We start from the raw sequence: 22,130 nt of genomic DNA, 5'->3' as shown, positions 1-22,130 counted from the left end.
AAATGTTTACTTACAGAATACCTTTGTTTTACACAAATGGCAGGATACTATACCCAGTTTCCAACCTTTTTCTCATTTAATTACCTTGGAAAAATTTCTTGCCAGTACTACAATACCTGTCTCATTCTTTGCATAGTATTCCATTTTTATATTACCCTTTGCTGTCTACTTGCTCATTAATCTTATTTTGTATCCCTTTGTCTTACTTTGTATCTTTTGTCTATGTGGAGCAGTGAGTTGCTTTGCTGGCAGAGGAAAAAAATTCCCTTGTGAATCAGGTCGAGCCCCCAAACCGTAGCCAAAGAACAACAGAGAGATGAACTGCACCTAAGGGAGAAAGCGTGGAGAATGACTGATCTGATCACAACTGTTAATTCCAGTTCTGTCACCCAGCTGTGTAAACCTGCACAATCACTTAAGCAATCTAGATTGATAAAATGATTTCTAAGATCCCTTTCAGCAATAAAGTTCTAAGATTTGGAATTCCTAAGAAGTTGCAGCTGACATACTGTTTTATATTTTATACATTAAAAACATCTCATTTTGTCTCAATTAGGTCAGCAAAAAGGATAAAAGTATCTTGCATTTAAACACTCTAAAGATTATGATCAAGGAAATAATTTTAAGGCTTCCCAAAGTGTTCGCTATTAGTGTTCTAGATATAATTTAATATTGCAACAAGAGCCATCTCCAATCTGAAAGCTAGCATCAGCCATCAACTGTCCTTGCCCTGAATTACCTCTTTGTATTTTTGCAGCAACCCCAAAAAGTACAAGTTTAAAGATGAGGAAAATAAGCTTCATAAAGATTAAGTTATTTAACTCACCTAAGGTCTTCCAGTTTGCTTCCCAAATAAACTGAATTAAAATGAATATTCATGGAAGATTATCTCAGTTTTACTTCCAAGTTTCTACATGACTCTGGATATATACCTTGTACTGATTCTCTTACTGGTTTTTAAAAAAAGAAAACTAAGGAGGGTTTATTTAAAAGCTGACTATAAGTACTGTTCAAGCTAACAGAGGTTTTTTTTTTTTTTCTTCCCAAAGGAAAAAGAGCCATTAAAGAATTTCTTTGCTTAATCTAAGAAGTAACCAAAAATGAAAAAAAAAAAACAACAACAAACCTAATAATTAAATCGAATGTAACAATTCCTTTTCTAACAGACCATCTTTTCACTTTTGTTGACCCGAGTAACTTTAATCTCTCTTCCTAAAGACACCTAGGAAGTTCAGAATAACTTTTTATGTATTTTTCCTTTCTTATTTATTATAATGTTTTTAATACCTGAAATTAATCCAACTCCAAACATAGGATATGAATGGATGAATTATTTTAACAGAGAAAATTATTTTCTTCATAATTAAAATGCACCAACTTGATGCACTCAGATTACTTTAGATGAGCACATTTGCATTCAGTAAATATTTCTAGTCTTTCTTCAATGACATTGTAATAGAATTACTAGGTGCAAAACAAAGAATGGCACAGATCCACATACAATGGCTCATTGTCTTCAATGATGACAACATTACTGGGATCTCTCCTGTATTTCTTCTTAAAAAAATAATTTTTCTAAAAAAGGGATAGGTGGAAAAGCATCTAGTGGGGAAAACTAACTGGGTTGAAGTTTAGCTATAGGTAGAAATTAAAATTAAGACAGATTTGAATATTTTCTGACATTGAAAAACTGAAAAAAGAGGCAGGCCTGACATATTGAGTGCCAAGAAAAACCAGGATCAGATTAAACATGTTTTGGATGAATCACAAAACTAATAATCCAAATCACTATCATCTGATCCAACCGTTCTCAATCCTGATCATACACCAAAACCTATGAGGTTTACCAAATACAGATACTATACCAAACCCCAAACATACTAAATCAAAATCTACAAAGTTGGGGCCTAGACATCTGTGTAGAGTAAAAAAAAGCTCAAAAGGGGGTGCCTGGGTAGCTCAGTCAGTTATACAGATGTCTGCTTCAGTATAGGTCATGATCCCAGAGTCCTGGGATGGAGACACATGTCAGGCTCTCTGCTCAGCAGGGGGCCTGCTTCTTCCTCTCCCTCCTGTTCCCCCTGCTTGTACTTTCTCCATCAAATAAAATCTTTAAAAAAATAAAAAATTTCAAAGACAAATATAGTAGATAATGGTTGCTCACCTTTTTCCCTAATCTGAATCCTGATTTAAAAAATTATCCATGCTGTCCCCATATATACCCCATGTGCCTCAGAGGAAGAGCTCCTAGAGAACCAGTTGGACCAAGGGTTATTCCAGACCCTTTCCCAGTGACTGGCTCAGAGATGGATAGGTCTAAGCTACTTTAAATCAATGAGACCCAAGGATTTGGTGGCAAATCCTGGGAAAGCTTTTGCATATTAAGAGAAGGCCCTTGGAATCCAGCCTGACTCCTCCACTGCATGTAAATGAAGATGCACATGGCTCAAACTGCTATTGGCAATCATCCCATGACCACAAGGGTAGCCAGCCTTAGGATGATGCCAGTGCTGCAGTTGAAAATGGGAGAAAAAAAACTAGGGGTTCTTGGTGATACCACTGAATCACTGGATCAGAAATACTAAAGCCCCATTCTACTAGCAGACTTCTGTATAATGATTCAATACATTTTATTAAATCATGTCCAGTTATTTGCATCTGAAAGCTCGAGTGGTCCCACCAAGGATAGCAGTCTTTGAACCATAACAATCTGTATTAAATAGAAACCACATAAACACCAATTCATATTTATTTAATCTACAAATCTCAGGCTTTTCCTTCCTATTTTCAACAAGGAATGAATCTTCTAAAAAATAATTTATATGTGGTAATACTTTTCCAGTATTTGAGCTGAACTGTATTTAAAAGTTTATATTCATTGCATCCACTTCATTATTTACTCAAAGTTTCGGCTATAGGCTTTATCTTGAATGTGTAAGACCATTCGCCGTGCATAGAAGTCCCTGTATTCCTCTGGTAATTCAGCCAGTGTTTTTAAAGCTCTGTCCAAAATTTGTGCAGCTCTTGATGCTGCTGTAGGATCTTTGTTTCCATAGGTATCTGTTTTGTCATAGCATTCAGATGGAAGGTGCTTCCAAAAGATATTCACTCCCACTCCAAACTCTTCAGAAATCACGTTATGGAACCATAAAGCTGGAAAAAGTTTAAAGAAAAAAAAAGTTAAAAATAAAACCTAGAGTAAAAAAAAAAAAAAAAACACCAAAATGTCAGCGAAATATCACAAATTGCATATAGCCAATGTAAAATTCTTGTAACTAGATCCCTTCGTTAGCACACTCCCAGCTTTTAACAGAATCATTTTAACTTTTATGAATTGCCAACCAATTTAAAGTGTCAATAACACAACCCTACTTTTAAAACCTTTGGAAACAGCACTTTTTCCTTTTAACTTGAAAGACATAATAAAGTTATATTTGTTTTGTAGTTCTGTAATTTGGGGCTGTTTTGTGTTACTTGTTTACACTTCCTGAGTCATACAACCACATTAAAAGTGTTTACTTTTGTACACAGAACATTTCAATTATTTGAGGAGTATCTTTGACCTTTACTGCCTCAGCACAATACTTTTATTCTCAGACGTCCCATTCAAGCTGCATTTGGTTTTCTAACTTGCTTAATTTTACACTCATTGTAGCCTCCTTAGTTTTATACTTCTATTTGGAATGCAATTATAAATGTCATATTTCTTTCGGCTCCTGTACAGTAAGTATATAAAACTAAAGCAAATATTTTGGTGGTGGAGAAGATGAATAAACTATCATATGATATAGCTAATTAATTTTTCACTTCCTCTAGAACGTTTATTTCTTTGTTTTCAATTGAGTCTAAATGTTTTCAGACTATAGGTGCTATAGGAATATGAAAGCAACAAGCAATATAACCAAGACTAAATACTAGGAATGTAAATGGGGCACCTGGGTGGCTCAGTCGGTTAAGCACCTGGTCTGCCTTCTGCTCAAGTCATAATCTCAGGGCACTGGGATGGAGCCCTGAGTGGGACTCCCTGCTCAGTGGGGAGTCTGCTTCTCCCTCTCCCTCTGCCCCCAAGCCCCAGTACTCTCTCTCAAATAAATAAATAAAATCTTAAAAAAAAGTAATAGTCACATCAAAAAATGTTTAATCTTATGAATGGGAAAAAGTAAGATTTACAAGATGCTAAATTTTAGAAACAAACTCATTCTAAGAGTGCTCTAGGAAAAACAAAAGCTTAAAATATTTTGATTTGCAAAACTAGTTTCAAACATGGATTTAATCTTAACTATTCTTTCTTTTAGAATCTTTTTCCTCATTCAATATAACAGGAAAAAAGCTAACCATTCTGTTAAATTTAAATGCAAAGATGGGGGTTTTGCTTTTATTTCAAAATATATGCAAATGTTAAGTATTTCTGGCTTTTTTTAAAATTTTATACAGAATAAGAGAAACTGCATAGCTCTTAACCATTCTCTGAAGATACGAAACCAAAAAGTTTAAGCAATACTAATGGATTTAAAGACTAGTGTGTTGACTGTTTATAAAAAACATCAGAATAAGAAGTTAATGTATCAAATTTTTATAGACAATTATGTTAAAGACATTGTATCAGGCCCCTTGGAGAATACAAAGATTGCTAAAATATATTTCCTTATCCTCAAGCAATTTATAATATAGCCCCAAATGGGATCATCATATTTTTAATACTTTTTAATTCTGTCACTGAAAAAGAGGTATTTTTTTTTTAAAGATTTTATTTATTTATTTGACAGACAGAGATCGCAAGTAGGCAGAGAGGCAGGCAGAGAGAGAGAGAGGAGGAAGCAGGCTCCCCGCGGAGCAGAGAGCCCGATGCGGGACTCGATCCCAGGACCCTGGGATCATGACCTGAGCCGAAGGCAGAGGCTTTAACCCACTGAGCCACCCAGGCGCCCCAAAAGAGGTATTTTTTTCCCTAAATTTTATTTATTCATTTGAAAGACAGAGCGAGCACAAACAAGGGGGAGAGGCAGAGGGAGGAGAGGCAGACTCCCCGCTGAGCTGGAAGCCAGGCATGGGGCTCGATCCCAGGACTCTTAAGATCATGACCTTAGCTGAAGGCAGACGCTTATACCATCTGAGCCACCCAGGTGAGGTTATTAATTATTAAAAATGTATTAACTTAAATATGAGAAATGTGACTGTACAAACAGAATTTGTTAACACATTCCTTTAATCTTAATTATGGTTTTTATAATCTTAAGGTATTCACTTTTGAATAATTACAGATGTTCATTACATCACTAATTACTAAAAACGAATACCTATTTATTGTACAAAGAAATTAAGTGATACTAATTCAGACCCTAGAAAATAATGCACACATAAGACATCACAGGTGTTGGGATTATAACAATTTGATATTTAATAAAATCTCTAATCTGTTTTGGCTTTGAAATACATTTACCATTTTTTGGCAAATTCTTAAGTGACTTAGTTCTAGAATATGCAATTTTTTTTTTAAAGATTTACTTATTTATTTTAGAGAGACAGAGAGGGAGGGGAAAGTCTTAAGCAGACTCTGTGCTGAGTGCAGAGCCCAATGTGAGGCTTACTCTCACACCCTGAGATCAGGACCTGAGCCAAACAAGAGTCGGACGCTTAGCCCACTGTGCCACCCAGGCATCCCAATATGCAAATATTTTAGAAAGGATTAAAAAGAACAATAAGAACAACAAGGTATAATCTTTTCCCAGTTATAAAATACCTTGTTTGATGTCATTTAACAACATAACTTGAGTATAATGTTGTATTATAGATTGCCTTTGAAAAGCAAGATTGTTAATTTTATAAGAATTTGCTTAAGCAGGGCGCCTGGGTGGCTCAGTGGGTTAAGCCTCTGCCTTCGGCTCAGGTCCTGGGATCGAGCCCGGTATCGGGCTCTCTGCTTGGTGGGGAGCCTACTTTCTCCAGCCCCCGCCTGCCTCCCTGCCTGCTTGTGATCTCTGTCTGTCAAATAAATACATAAAATCTTAAAAAAAAAAAAAAGAATTTGCTCAAGCATACTTTAAACACATACACAGCGGTATATAAAAATCAACTTGTATTGGACAGAATACATGTAACATACACTTCTGTACTCAAAAAATCATGTAACAGATGAGTGACAGACCACAGATTTTATAAAAAGGAAATGAATGAGGTCTAGAAATCTTACCAGGAATGAATAATACATCTCCAGCTTTCAGGGAACATTCATACCTTCTAGCCTTGGAAAACAGTGGGTATTTAGCTAAGTCTGGGTTATCTATATCCAGCACTTCTGATTTAGTACCTTAAAAGTTCCAAAAAAGAATAATTTAGAGAAGGAAAGTAGCATTTCTTAAAAGGTAATCACAAATATAGACTTGAAAATGTATTCTTTTCTGTACAATTATTTATTGTATCCACAATGTAAGAACCATTACTATTCTGAAACCTAAGATGATTTTCAATGATCCACCCTTTATGACTATTGACATTCATGCACTATAATTAAGAAAATCTGAAAGTTTCATTGTTCATATAGCCTATCATTACATATGTACACATGGAGAACACAAAAAAGAAGCCCTTAGATGTTTTCCCATGAAAATAAAGAGGTTTCTCAAAAAGTATAACTGAACAGACTAGACTTTAAAAATATAAACTTAAAAGAAAAGTACCTGATAGATATAAATACTGGGCATCTCGAGGACTGAAGAGCACAACACGCTTTTTTCCTGTCACTTGTATTAAGAAGTTATCCATGACCTGAAGGACAATAAGAACTTATGGAGAAGCAGTATCTAAAATTTAAATAAACAGAACCAATGGTATATTCTAAACAGTCAAATGTAAATCCTAAAGACTTGACTCACATTATCTAAAACACTTATACTAATACTCTAACAATGCAAACGTGTACTGTAAATACAGCTGTACCTTTGTTAAAGATGTTCCTGCAGCACCGCCTTAAAATGGAAAAGCCTGGCGAGCCATCAGGAAATCTGAGCACTATTCGCCCCTGCCCCACCACTCTGACAGGGAGGGCTCTCCTTGGTCAGATCTTACTTATCTGTCGAGGAATGCTATATAGCCAACATCAGGCAACAGACTGAAAGCACTTGGAAAATAACTACCTTTTCCCAAGGTAGTTAGACCTTGGGAAAACAACACAAGGTAACTGCTGTAATCAATCATTAATTAAATTAAAACTCTTTAAATATATATGGGTGACCGTAACTTATTTGCAGGCATCTTCATTTCTACATTATTTCTACAGGATTATAACCTGGCAAATTTTCTTGATGTACTTATTAATGAAGTCATCTTAACTATTTCTGCACACACAAGGGTGCACTTTATGGAAAATGTTAAAAGGCAGAGATATGTAATTCTCAGCCAAGGAATTAAAATATATACTAAGCAAGATATATTCATAATTATTTACGTATCACTTATACCTAAGCATTTTTCATTACTAACCCTTTTCTTATATAAACCTTAACTACATAACAAGCATTCCTCTGACTTATTTTTAATGTAAGAAAAGCTGTATAGAATTCTATTATAAATCAAGATAAAAGTGATACTAGTTAAAATTTAAGTCACACAATACAATTAAAAATTTATTTAACCACATCATTTTTTCACTGTATCATTTATACAAAACCTTTAAAAAATAAGCTAAGAATTTGTTTATCTCATTTAATTAGTTATGATGTTAAAATCCTCCCAAGGGGCCCTCTGCTGAATTATAAAATAAGACTTAATATAGCTTGATTTAGAGTTTCTTAAAAAAAATTATCTTTAGAAACCTATTAGGTATTGTTTTACTGCTTTAGCTTCCTACATTTCTCCACCCAATACCAAACCATACACAATATTATACTTTTAATGTGTTTAAAATATTTATATGCCTATATTTAAGCAAGTAAAATTACAATACCATAGAGTAAATGATCAGGGACAATATTCTATACATCTTCCTACTCAACAAATACAGTGGACATTTCACATTCTCAAGGGATGTATAATCTAAGGCCTTCAGAAATCCCCAGATTCTTATACCTGGAAATGGCTCTCCACAAACTTCTGCTTTCTCTTGAATAATAGTTCCATCTAGTTACATGTATCATTTCCACAACCTCATTGTCACAACCTTACTGCATTTTCCACTTGTACAACTTTCCCCCTCAGCTGATGGCCATTTTTCACATACTCAAAATCCACTTCATAAAACTTAACACACACACACACACACACAAAATAGAGCAAATCAAGAACACTATCGCAGAGCAATGCAAATGTGAAAACTAACTAGGCTATGGCATTAAGTAATTTATTCCCATATCACCAACTTGCAGAGCACCTGTTTTCAAATCTCATGTTTCAGCAAATTATGTGTCCAAGATCTTTAGGGTAGTCTACAGAAAGTTGAAACTGTAAATGTTACGTCTCTAAAGGCTAAATATCTACTGTAGCTTCAGACTTCTCATTTACGTAGCATACATCATAGTGGGTCCAAAGTTGTAATCCTCGTGAGCTAATTCGAAAAACACTGGAGAAGAACTGCTCCTCCTTGAAAAATTTTGGAAACTTAATATCTGCTTCCAGCAAAGGAAACTGCTTTCTGATATCTGCAACATCCTGCATGGAGAGAAACATGGTAAGAATTTTAATAATAATTACAATTACAATTTTAATTTTAATAATAAATGCAATATTTGTGTAATGCTTGTTTTATCTCAGGCTGCCATCAGATCCCATGGTATTAAGGAGGAATGGGGTAAAACTCTGTTCACTGCTGTAAAATAGTAGTAAGAAACCACAGTCAACACATGAGCTTTCAAATGAAGGAATACAGACTGTAGCAGATTGCAGACTCAACACCATCATGCTTCATTAATAGGTTCTTCCTATTTAGACGACAATCATACACTTGCCACCTACTCCAATAATAAGGATTTAAAATTTAGCAGTCAACAATCTGAACGTTATCAACTATGTTAAACCTGTGGGTTTTACCAAGGGAAGAGGCTAAAAGAAGTTAAAGAACTAAATGGAGACAGAAACAGGAAAAAACAATCTTACTTAATCATTTTAGGGACCATTCCCTAAGACTGCACCATATTAATTTGACTCTGAATACATGTCAAAGCTTGTATGAGTGAATTATTCAGTATTTTAATAATTAATTTAGATTATATTTTATTAGCTGAACAGCTATCTGTAAAATATAGTAGAAAGAATTTTTTAATTGTGTTGAGACAAGAGGAGATGACTTTAAACACTAAGATACTATGGTCCTACTTAAAAACTAATCAACTTTTAATAATTTTACTTCTTTTCTTCTTTTGAAGATTCATTTAATTATTTTAGAGAGAGAGAGAGCACACACGCATGCAAGCAGGGGAGGGGCAGAGGAAGGGCAGAGAGAGAGAGAGTGAAAATCCTCAAGCAGACTCACTGCAGAGTGCAGAGCCTGACTCAGGGCTTGATCACAGGACCCTGAGATCATAACCTGAGTCAAAATCATGAGTTGGCAACTCAGGTGACTGAGCTACCCAGGCACCCGCTAATAATTTTACTTATTATTCAGGGGCAGAAATCATTGAGAAAAGAATGGGAAAAAGAAGAAGCAGGTCATATGTCAGGCAATAAGTATAAAAACCACAGTGCCAGTTTAAATATACACATCCATTAGGTTTTAAGCCTTTGTTTTACATTCAGAATTCTTACCTTTCTAGGGTCTTCCCCAAGCGACCGTAGGTAGTACTTCTCATCCTTAAACACCCGAAAGAAAAGTAACATAAATATTCATGTAAAAATAATAGAAAGTAAAGACAGAAGGAAATGAGTTTTAAAATCTAACCCAGTCGTTTTTGAAACAGTTCCGTCTTCTTACCCTTTCTACTAATGCTCTCTGGTGGCCATATGAAGAAATGTCTTTATAGGCTGCGTGTAATAATGACTGGATCCACAAGATACTACATAAATATGAAAGGCAACACACACTTACTATATCTAAAACACAATGCTTAATTTAGACTTTAAATTATTAAGACTCTTAACAGTAAGACTTAAAAGAATTCTCATTTGTAAAACATACATGATCTCAAGGTATTGCTGAGGCCAATAACGAACGTGTTAATATAATGCAAATGCAGAATAGATGATAAATAGGATAATTATTCTCTCAGTAATACATTTTTTTAAAAATCTGGAACATTGCATTTTATCAAGTTAAGCCTACCACTGGTCATATAAATTCTCAAGGCAAACCCTTTATAGTCCGCTCATGTATGAATTAGAAATACGTCATTTCAAAAAAAAGAAGTCATTTCAGAGTAGTATATTTATGCTGATACTTTAAAAAAACTGCCCATTGACCTTCACTGAGTAGCTATAAGAGGGAACTGTTTGAATTATAAAACACTACTGTTGTTTGCATTTCCTCTAAGAAGTAAGAACTGAGATACTGGGTCAAGTACAAGGGCAATCCAACTCAAAAATTCTGCCTCTTTTATACTTACACTGACCATTATAACACAACATTCAAAATCCATGTTATTTACCTTAACAACATATTATAAATCTATGACCAAAAATTTAACTCTATTCTCAGATCCAGTGTTTTTATATTTTTAAGCAGTACCAGATAATTTCTATAAATTCATTATTGGCTAAATAGGTTTCAAAGTATGTTCTTCAAAATTTTAAAAGTTTTCTACCAGTTCTAATGTTTCAGGATTGGGGAAAAAACCTCATGGGGCAGACATAGAGGTGCACTGCTCAGAACCCCTTCAAGAAAGAATTCATCGCTAGCTGCAAAGAGCGTGATTATCTTATGGCCGCCAGCTATTAATTCTTCCAGGTCCACCTCAGCCATTCAAGGTCGGGCTCTTCTTGGGGTAGCCCCAACCGATGACTGAGCAAGACGTGAAAGTCCTAGACATTGCCACCACATGAGACTCCTCTAACAGGCAGTCTTTGCTTAGGAGTTCCAACGTGAGCTGTCCATCAGATCTATGTCACTGTCTGAGGGCTTCCCCCTACCCAATCCCCCCCTTTCCTTTCAGAGGTATTATTCTCCAACAAACCTATCGGCACTCCTAATTCCATCTTAACATCTGCTTCCTGGAAGACTGAACTGACAGTCTATGTTCATCTTATTTACATACATCCATCATTTTAAAATGTAAATATACATGTATAGTCAGTTGCCCTTTGGAACTTTCCTGTCCAAGGGTAATGTAATGAGCAGCACAGATTTAAATAGCCATGAAATGTCAAGTGAAGTAAAAGAAACAGAGACAAGATAAAGGATTTATGTCTAAAGATTATGGAAAGTATATAAAAGAATATACACTGTTAGTTCAGGTATCTGATTAACTGATTCCATTAACACTGTGAGTTAATGGAATCAGTTTCAGGAGACAATCTAATCATACCACAGAATCACATCTTCGTGGTCATCTAGTGTAACCACTACCTGCTGAGACAACTGTGAGCAGGCAGCACCTGTCACTACCAAACTGGCCACCAGCCCAGCTGGCTCAAATGCAGACAACAGCTTTATTCAAAGCTTAAAAAGCAGTTCATTTTTTTTTTTTTAGATTTTATTTATTTATTTGACAGACAGAGAACACAAGTAGGCAGAGAGGCAGGCAGAGAGAGAGGAGGAAGCAGGCTCCCCGCCAAGCAGAGAGCCCGATGCGGGGCTTGATCCCAGGACGCTGAGATCATGACCCGAGCCGAAGGCAGAGGCCTCAACCCACTGAGCCACCCAGGCGCCCCAAGCACATTTAAAATGTGCTTTTGAGATAACAGTGAATTTTTAAAAATATATATATATAAGCCTCAATGTTTTATCTCAAGCTATTTAAATTGAATTATTTAAAACTGGATTATAATGTAAATAAGTAGAATTCTTCTGCATTTAATCCTGAACAAATATAGCAAATACAATAGAAGTCACATTGATAATAACCATAATAAAATATAAAAGTAGTCTAATGGTCAATAAGATATGAAAATAAAGGTCTCCTTTGGTATTTGAACTTTGCACATCAGACCAAAGCATTTTCTTTCCTTTTTTTTTTTTTATTTTTTTTCTTTTATGGCAAGAGTGCACAAGCAGGGGGAGCAACAGGCAGAGGTAGAGGAAGAAGCAGGCTCCTTGCTGAGTAGGGAGCTCAATGCAAGGCTCAATCCCAGGACCCCAGGATCGTGACCTGAGCCGAAGGCAGCTGCTTAACTGACTGAGCCACCCAGGCACCCCAGAACAAAGCATATTCAAAGAAAGTATGATTAATAGCTAACATTTAGGGAGTAGTTTTTACATGTCAGGCATTGTGCTAAGTACTCTACAGATTTTATTTAGTTAACTGTCACAGAAACCTTATTAAATAGGTACTTTAACTGTTCCCATTTTATAGGTGAGTATACTGAGGCACAGAAAAATAATCTGGCCAAGGTTTGAGATCTAATAAATAGCAAGACTAGATCTACTGGCATACACAACCAAACCTTAAAAATAGCTCTTAGAGAAGGCTACAGCTTTTATCTAATATTCTTGTATAAGAAAATCCACCTAATACATACATATTAATGTTTTCTAAAGAAAATAGGTTCAAATCAGTTACCTCTGAAATAAAGAATTCTTCATGCTTTTCTTCAGCTGCCCTCTGAACCAACTTATCAAAAGGTAAAGTTCTGAAATAAAGACAAAGAAGCCTTGGACTCAATAAATGAACTAGTAAATACCCTTATCACTATACATATAGGCTTGTTGCAGTTGTATATGCTCTGCTGTTTTATAATAGCCATAATTTTATCATAACCTATTATGTGGAATTCTAAATTTTCAAAATTCATTTAGGTCCTTTCTATTTGACCTAGATTGTCTAAAATTACAATTTCAAAAATTAAGGACTTTTAAATCTATGCGACAGATGAATCCTTATGTCAATACTCTCCTATTCCAAGTTACTGTTAGAAAAATATTTCTGTGGTATCCGGTTACCTCTGGATATACACAAACTTTCAAGTGTGCTACTTCAAGTGTCATGGCAAAACAAGTCTTATGACTGTGGAATGGGACAAACTACGAAGTGCCCCTTTGGAAGAGACCCCAGGCAAATGGACCAGAGAGATCAAGCCCTCACTCTCTCACTGATCTTCCTGCCTTTTGGCACTACCAGTGGAAACAGAAGCCCACAGCACTGCTCTCACTCTCCTTCACCACTCTGTCATTTGAAGTCTTCTGAGGAATACCTCAAGGAGAATTCAGGGAAGTGACCAAGTTTTATTCTTCTTCAGTATTTCTGTTCAAATGGCTATCTCCTTCCCTTGTGGTAAATAAGGCTAAACATCACAGAAGCAGTTCGTTTCCTTTTATGTCACTCTCAAGCCTGGAGGGCTACCATTTTTCTGGGTCCCATCCTGTCCCTTCACCATCCCAGAAGCAAAAGTATTGACCCTGACATGAAATTGGTAACAGTAACATCAAGACAATGACGTCCTAAAAAGCATCTGGGTCAAAAGCCTCTCCCCCTAACCCTCACTGCACTCCAGCCTCCAAACCTTTGATTAAGAGTAGAAGTCTTTTCTTTTTTTCTTTTAGTCTTTTCACTCTTACCACCAAATATCTTTCCACTTGAACTCTGTACTGAGGAAGTGGGGAGAAAGGGTTAGCAAAAACCCTTTCTCCTCTGTAAGAAGATAACCTTGGGCTTACCTTTTCCTAGCAATGCTTTTGTAGAAACCTGCTGGGTTAAGATAAATGCAGAGTGTCACCTGTGATATCAGTTAACATTGTTTGTTGTAAAAAATGACCCGATTGATGAACTATGTCTAGATTGAAAGGCTGATGAGTGGATTATAAATATTTGTGAAGAAGTGAAAGATATGGCTTCACTGTGTGTTGTAACTCTTGTCATTGAGTTCCTCCCTTGGAGGAACCTAGAAGCTAAATTTCATGGGCCATTTCATGTCATCGGTTTCTATGGACTAGGTGGCTTAATTTAGCCAAGGTGTTTCTATACCCAACTTTATAGTCATGTTCCCTTGCAATTAAGCTGTCACTTGGTGAACCAAAAAAAATGGCTCCCGGATTGGTGTAAGGACTCCCACTGTTACTATACTGCTAGAATGTGGATTCCTGTGTAAAGCTAAGTGGATCTGATGCCAGAGTATGGACTAGTGGATCTTGTGGGCGTGAATGTCAATCTGAACTTGAGGACACTGATCATTATGTGTAAGAGTGAGCACTGCAAGAGGGAAGAAAGGAGTCTGCCATCTGAAGACCAATTTGCTGCTACAGTTTCTAGTGAATTATATCAACAAATTTACTTGGCATCCTCCTATGCAATGCTTTCCATCTCTTACCTCATCACAAACCCTTCATTCCTACCAAAGCAACTCTGAAGAGATTGGGGAAAATATGGAAGCCTCTCGGGTCCAGAGCTACCCCTTACTTGGTGCAGTTGCCCAGGCTTATCTTTGTACTAAATACTACTTGAAAACTCTGAAGTGTTTCAAGACCTTTCTAAGAACAGGGCAGACAGAGTAACTCGACCCAGAGAAGCAGAACTTGAGTGCTCTCAACAGTTTTTTCCCTTGGGTAATGGTGCCTGTCAGAGCTGTAGAAGCAAAGCTAAGAGAAGAGGAAATGAGGTAGGAATTGGGAATTCCTTAGACTCAAGGATTTAATCTATCCCACGCATGTTTCAAAAAGAAGGACATTTGCCATTTAAGTTCCATCTGTCTGGACTGGTAAACAGACCAGTAAGGGAGGTAGTATCAAAGAGGGGTTAGGATCATGGGTTCTGTGGAGTCAGGCTAATTTGGGTACAAATTTGGTTCCATTATTTCAAGCCATATGGTCTTGGGTAAGTTACTTAATGTTTTTAAGCCTCCATTTTCTCGATTGTATAATTATTGAAAACAAAACAAAACAAACAAAAAACTACCTCACAGACTTTCTAAATTAAATGACTAATATATGATCTAGGATGCATGGCACAGTACTTGATATATAGTAAGTGCTCAGTAAAGGACAAATGGTGGGGTTAATAACAATGGTAATGTACCCTTCAGCAGGACAAAAGTAGTTACCAACATTAAGAAAAAGAAAAAAAAAAATCTCGCATTGTCCTGTTTCCCATTTGCAAAAGGCTGCTTTGCAAAATCAAGATCAGGATTAATAAAAGTATAATAAATAATAAGAGCAGGATGATGAAAGGGATTAGATGATGTGATAGACAGAAGCAATTAGAGCTGTAAGAGTCAAACTGATTTATTTCTTTAGATCTATGACCATAAGAATACCAACAGTATTCTTTAACCACACAATACTCCTCTCACTCATAGTACCCCAATTCTGAGAGCCACCAAGAAGAAAGAAGTAAAAGCTAAGACCTGGAAATGTATTGCTCTTCAAATATTTAAGCAAGCAGAAATGCAACCTGGAACTGAAGTGATAACAATGATTTATGTGTGTAGGATTTCTTCCTTCTAGACTCTTTCTGACCTAGATGCCTTCCTTTTTTCCTACTCCCCGGTAACTGCCAGCAATGATTAAATCTATTTTTTTCTTGCACTAAGAAAATAATCTTGCAACTCTTCAGTAACTCCAGTGAAAGGCTTGAAGAAAGCTGGGATAGGAACTATTACATAATGTATGTGATTCAAAAACAAGTTTTGAAAAGTTTATGGAACATGACAAAACAGCAAAGCAATTCAAGATGAAGTTTCAATACCCATTTGTTATGGCTTTGGACTCTCTGGAAAATAAACATCATTAACTGCTGGCTTAAAAATGTTCACCATTCCAGCACTTTCTTCCACCTTTTTGATTTAATAAAAAATGAAAAGTTATTACACTTAGAAAAACTTACGGCAATTAAATTCAATTCACGGCCTATTAAAAACCAAAACTATAATGGTGAATATTCAAAGGATCAAAAACTAAGAAATGCTTTGGCAAGCTGCTATATGAGCCTGGAAAACTCTAATGAGAAAGGAATGGCTCTGGACATTAGAAGCTCTGTTTAACTCATCTCTAAACTCTGGAACGAACAGTGAGAACCACCTTTCTTTAAAAATCACTCTTTTGTGAACTACATGGTTTTTCAATAGACTGAATTTGCTGGAAACTGCACATGCTCAGAATATAATTTGTTTTTTAGCATTTTTAATGAAACATGGGAATAAATAACGTATTTATAAGATTACAACATTTAAAACTTTCAAGTTTGGACATTCAGCAGTGTTTAACTATCTTTTTTACTTTTAAGACATCCCAAAGCATAAAATGACAACCACAAGGGAAATTAAAAGTATTAAAGGTTATTTTGTCAAAAGAGAAAATTTAGTGTGATTTTTTTTTTCAAAGATTCAAAGTTGATGAAAAACTGTTATCAAACATAGCAACTACCTGACCTGCATTTCTGAAGAGGGAAGAAAAGGAAAACATGGCTTATGTATCTGTCACAATTATGAACTAGAAAATCTTCTAAAAATAAGAGCATTAAAAATCAGAATAGGTTATGAGGGAAAACTTTAGAGTTCATTACTCTATAACAATTACTAATGAGGTAGGCTCTATTAATTAATGAAGCACGAGTGAGGATAGCACACCCAATGTTAGAGGTGCTCTAACTCCAGTTACAGAAATCCAGTTCCTTCCATAGCTCCAGAAGCTATAAGCCATATACCCTACTTGAAAAAAAATGGTCTTTGAAAATGTCTTTATATAGGTCATGATCCCAGGGTCCTGGGATCGAGTCCCGCATTGGGCTCTCTGCTCTGTGGAGAGCCTGCTTTCTCCTCTCTCTCTGCCTGCCTCTCTGCCTACTTGTGATCTCTCTCTGTCAAATAAATAAATAAAATCTTAAAAAAAAAAAAAGAAAATGTCTTTATATAACTGTGTGAACTCAGAATTCGTGTCTTTTAAAAGCTATTCTTTAAAAATTACAAAGCTATTCTGTGATGACATCAAACTAGCCAAAAGGTGAAATGCCATATAGTCTTTGTAAAATAACACAAAAATATCGGCAAGGTTCAAAATAAGTTACTTGTAGTCCCAGAGTAAACCTCAGAAGAAAATACCTATACACAAAGTTCTTACTAATGAAGTCCATCTGGGCAACTGCAGCGACATGAATCTTTACTTCTTTTCTCCCTCCAACCTGGCTCAGGTAATCCACTGTCCATTTGCTTGTACATGCCCCCAAGTCAATTCCTTCCAACACCAGGGGTTTTCTCTGTAAGTGGGGAACAGCATACAACAAAAAATTAGGGAAAACGAACACTATATCAGGAATTATATTTGGCTATAGAAGGACAAAAACAATTAAGAAATGATTCTTGATCCTAAGACGCTCAAACTCACACCTTGCGACAATGCATGCTATAAAGCGGGAGAACAGCAATGTAATATACTTAGAATGAAAATTTAACATTAGGAAAACAAACTAAATGAAACAGCAGTACCATCAGTAGCTGAGAACCAGAAATCTGAACATTATTTATTTAAAGCATTTTCAGGGTGGCTGGGTGCCTCAGCCGGTTGAGCATCCGACTAGTGGTTTCAGCTCAGGTCATGATCTCATGGATCATGGGATTGAGCCCCACATCTGGGCTCAAGTGACAAGGGGGAGTCGGCTCAAGATTCTCTTTCTCCCTCTGCTCTCCCCGCCCTCACACTTATTGTCTCTCTCAAATCAGTCAACGTTTAAAAAAAAAAAAGGCATTTTCACAAGTGTTATTTATGACAAAATATAAATGATGATTAAAATTTGTATTTTATAGTCAAATACTGTTCATAATTTTTTATTTTGATACTATTTCAAAGTTGTAGAAAGTTGCAAGAACAAAGAACCCCCATATACCCTTTACTCTGGTTCACCAACTGTTAATTTAACATTTGCCCCATTTACTTTATAATTTGCTCTCACTCTCACTATGTGTGCATAGAGAGGAACACAGTACTAAAAATAATTAAATTTTTTCTTAACTACTTCTAAGTAAGTTGCAGACATATTCCTTTATCTCCAAAAACTGGAGTATATTTCCTGAAAAAAAAAGACATTTTCTTACATAGCCACAGAGTAATTATCAAAATTACATTTTGCACTGATGTAATACTACAACTTCACAGTCCATATCCAAATTTTCCTAACTATCCTAATATTATCCCTTATAGTGTTTTTTCCCATTTCTGAGATACCACATTGCATTTAGTTGCCATGTCTCTTAATCTGAACAGTTCCTCAGCATTTTTCTTCCATGATCTTGATGTTTTTGAAAAATATAGACCAGTTATTTTGCAGGATGCCCTTCAATTTCGGTTTATCTGATGTTTTTTCATGATTGGATTCAGGTTATGCATTTTTATTTTTATTTATTTATTTATTTATTTATTTTCCCCAAAGTTTTTATTTATTTGACAGAGAGAGAGACAGTGAGAGAGGGAATACAAGCAGGGGGAAAGGGAGAGGGAGAAGCAGGCTTCCTGCCAAGCAGGGAGCCTGATGCAGGGCTCAATCCCAGGACCCTGGGATCATGACCTGAGCTGAAGGCAGACGCTTAATGACTGAGCCACCCAGGTACCCCTGGGTAATGCATTTTTAGAAGGAATGTACCAAAGAAGCAATGTTGTGTCCATCTCAGTGTAACACATCAGGTAGCACAAGATATTTTGCCCTATTATTTATGGTGTTAATTCTGATCAACTGGTAATTCGTTCCTGAATTAAGTATTGTTATGATGAAGGCAAAAATTATGATTTTTAAAAACTCCATCATCTTCTACATTAATTGGCTAATGTCAAAATGAACTAATTTATCTCTACCTATTAATTTTATTCACTTGGTTATAATCTACTGATATAATTTTGATGCTCGAATTATCTTATATTTGGCCAGTAGGATCCAAATCAAGCTGGCTCTTGTGACTTTTTACCTGAACACTTCCTTATTTTATAGCAAAAAACCCCCACAATCCAGAATCCTTTTATACTCTTTCATTCCCAGCCCTACAGTCATTTCTTCAAGCAGCTCTGGTTTCTTTTAAAGGGAATGCTACTTAGAAACCATGATCTGGGTGTTAGAGGTGTTCACTGCTATTGAGGTATCATTACTACCAGGCCTTCTCAGTGGACAGAGCTAGGAAATATGTGCAAGTCTGTATACTCATTCCCCCTTTTCCCAAATATGCATGCGTGTGCATGAGCACAGCCCCTCACCCCACCTATGTATTTATATGTATCATATAGCTACCGAATCTATTTCTCTCTCTCTCCAAGCATACATATATACTACATACACACACACACACACACACACACACACACACACACTCTTAATGGATGTATGTGTGAATGAACCATAATACCTCTAATACTGATAGCTCAATTCCGATCTTATATCAGAAGACTCATCTTAATTTTTGTTTATATATTTGTAACCTCTTTCTCTTAACAATGAGAAATCTCATCTTTAATTCATTAAATTGCATAAATTCACAATAAGTACTTTCACAATTGCTAAGTCACATCACTATAAAAAAAGCAAGTCTATTAACTAGAGTTTAGTGTTTGTTTAATATGTGTGTGTTCAAAAGTGACTTGGGTTACTTATCTTCCTCCCAAGTTTGGGGTTTTTCAATCATCCTTATCCTTGCTAATTTTATTATTACTATTACTTTGGAAGGTAAAACATTAATGGGATCCCAAAAGTCGAAACTATACAAAAGGGTCACCACAGCCACATTCTTACACCTCATATTCACTCATCCTCTGTAGTTAACCAGTCTCATTTCTGGCTTATCATTCCTGTTTTTTTGTTTTTTTTTTCAAAGAGACCAAAAACATATATACTTCTTTGTTTCCCCTTGTTTCACAAAAAGGTGGCATGTTATTTTCTTTTGCAATTTGATTTTTTTCTTTTTAATTTAAAAACATATCCTGGAAATCACTGCTATCAGTTCAACTAATCTCCCTCATTCTATTTTACAGCTTTGTATACCATGTGTAAATGAGTAATTTAATCAATCACTCTCCTACGCATAGTTTTGTTGTTTTTTTTTTTAGGTTATTTGCAATAATCATCAAAGTAAACTCCTAAAAGGACGGCTGGATCATAAACATATATACAGTTTCATTAAATATACCAAATTCCCCTCCACAAGGGTTGTACCACTTGGCATAAGTGTGAGAGTGCCAGTTCCTTCACAGCCTCACCAAGAGTAGTATTACTAAAAATCAGCCTTTTGATTTTTTGCCAATGATAGATAAGAAATGGCACATAAGTGTGGCCTGAAGTTCTCTTATTAGGAAAGTTGAACATCTTTTCATGTTTATAGGCCATTTGATTTTTTTTTTTTTTTTTTTGTCAACTGCTCACATTTTATCAGATTTTTGGCCTTTCACACCCCACCCTGTATTTTTTAAAAGTTCTTAAATACACGGGCTCTTATGGCCCTTCTATGAAACATGTTGTCAATATTTTTTCCCAGCTTGTATTTTACATATTCAAATGTTAATCTTTTATTACGTCTGAATTTTCATAGTTAGAAAGCCCTTTCACAGGCCTACATTATAGAGGAATTTACCCGTGTTTTCTTCTAGTACTGTGTAGTTTCATTTTTTTATATTTGTATCTCTGATCCACTTAGAGATTACTCTTGCATATGGTGTCAGATATAAATCTAATTTTATCATTTTTTAAATGACAATCCAGTTGCCCCAGCATCATTTATTTAAAAATTCCTCTGCTCCAGTGATTCTGAACATCTCACGTTCATCACATACTTTAATCTCCATATAAATGGAACTTTATTTCGGATATATGTAGATCTCCAGACTTTTGGTTTTATTTCTCTGGTCTATCTACTCATGCACGTATTATCACACTGTTAATTATTAAAACATGTTAAAAATATGAAGACTATGTCCCCTCGCAGATTTTCTTTAGTGTTTCCAAGTAGACAGATCTTGTTTTCCCATTTCATTGATTTCTAATTTTACTACATAGTGACAAGAGTGTTGTTCGCAATTTTCCAGTTCATGAAACTCAGTGATGCAACAACAGACCATCCAGCATTAGACCCACAAATAAATGAAGGCTTAGATCCTGTCTGTAGGTTGCCAACTCCTAAAAGAAAAAACTTCATTCCTGCTTCTTTAATACTGAGAACTGTACTCTTACTTGTAAATATCAAGTAAAATTGCGGGGAGAGAGGAGAGTTCAACCATAAGCATACCAACTATATCCTTGTGGATTATTTTTTCTTTAAATACCTGCTGGGCTATTTAGTCTCAATTTCTCTCAAGTATGGATTCCCTTACAAAGCAGTGCAAGTAGAAAGACCTCTCTTTAATATTTTCCTCTTGAGTTTTCTCTTAAAGAACAAAGGTTCGAATTGCACACATAAGAGCTTCCAGTGCCTGAACTAGAACCCAGGTTAGTTAGAACCCGAGACCGGTGGAAGTTTCCTGAGGGATTCCCACTGCTCGCCCTTTGGCTCAGTGCAGTGAAAACTTGCTCTTCTGAATCCAGTAACTCGAAGAGACTAACAGGCACCTTTTGCGCCACCAGCGGGGCGGTGAAACCTCCTCTAAACTTCAGGAAACCCGAAAAAGATGGGGTGGGGGGGGTGGGGAAACTCCCTTCGTTGCCATGGTAACGGAAAGAGCGTCATAGAGTCCCAGCGAGGCCACTCTTCGCAGTGACCAAGCCGCTTCTCGCACCCAGGTCTCCGCTGTCATCCTGCTCCCCAGAAACGCGGAGCTGTTCTCTCTGGAAAACTCAACAGATGAGCCATTCGACATCCCCCACGCGCCCTCTCCCCCAGCCACAGAGCCAACCAACCTTCCTCAGCCGCCCGCTGCCTCCTCCCCATACCCTGGGTCTCAAGAAACCAATCTGGAGCCGCCCAGGTGGTAGAGAGGGGCTCACCTGTGGGTAGAGGTGCTGCACGAACTGTTCCTGCGAAACGCCCTCAAGCCGAGGCACCGGGACACTCTGCCAGGCCATGGTGGCTCACGCCAGTCCTCTTGCAAGTCCGGGAAACCCTGGCCTGACGCGTCCCTCAGCAAACCGTCCGCCCGGAAACCCGAGCCGGGGAGA

General features: G+C 36.4%; 1 protein-coding gene across 2 annotated transcripts; it reads right to left on the bottom strand.

Moving 5' to 3' along the window:
- Positions 1-2,612: 2,612 nt before the first annotated feature.
- Positions 2,613-22,087, bottom strand: TYW5 (tRNA-yW synthesizing protein 5). Of its 2 annotated transcripts, XM_080799668.1 has the most exons (9): positions 21,960-22,087; positions 17,129-17,264; positions 12,642-12,711; positions 9,902-9,983; positions 9,736-9,780; positions 8,506-8,643; positions 6,678-6,765; positions 6,191-6,307; positions 2,613-3,153 (listed from the first exon to the last, which is right to left on the bottom strand). In XM_080799668.1, the coding sequence occupies exons 1-9, from the start codon at positions 22,035-22,037 to the stop codon at positions 2,897-2,899; spliced, it is 1,011 nt and encodes a 336-aa protein (XP_080655794.1). In that variant the 5' UTR covers positions 22,038-22,087; the 3' UTR covers positions 2,613-2,896. The 2 variants fall into 2 exon arrangements, with proteins under 2 accessions (XP_080655794.1, XP_080655795.1); XM_080799669.1 differs by lacking the exon at positions 9,902-9,983 and having other exon boundaries at positions 17,110-17,264; positions 21,960-22,082.
- Positions 22,088-22,130: the final 43 nt, after the last annotated feature.

Source organism: Martes martes (genome assembly GCF_963455335.1).
Source record: "Martes martes genome assembly, chromosome: 3".
Lineage (NCBI taxonomy): Eukaryota > Metazoa > Chordata > Mammalia > Carnivora > Mustelidae > Martes > Martes martes.
This window is presented reverse-complemented; position numbering and strand designations above follow the sequence as displayed.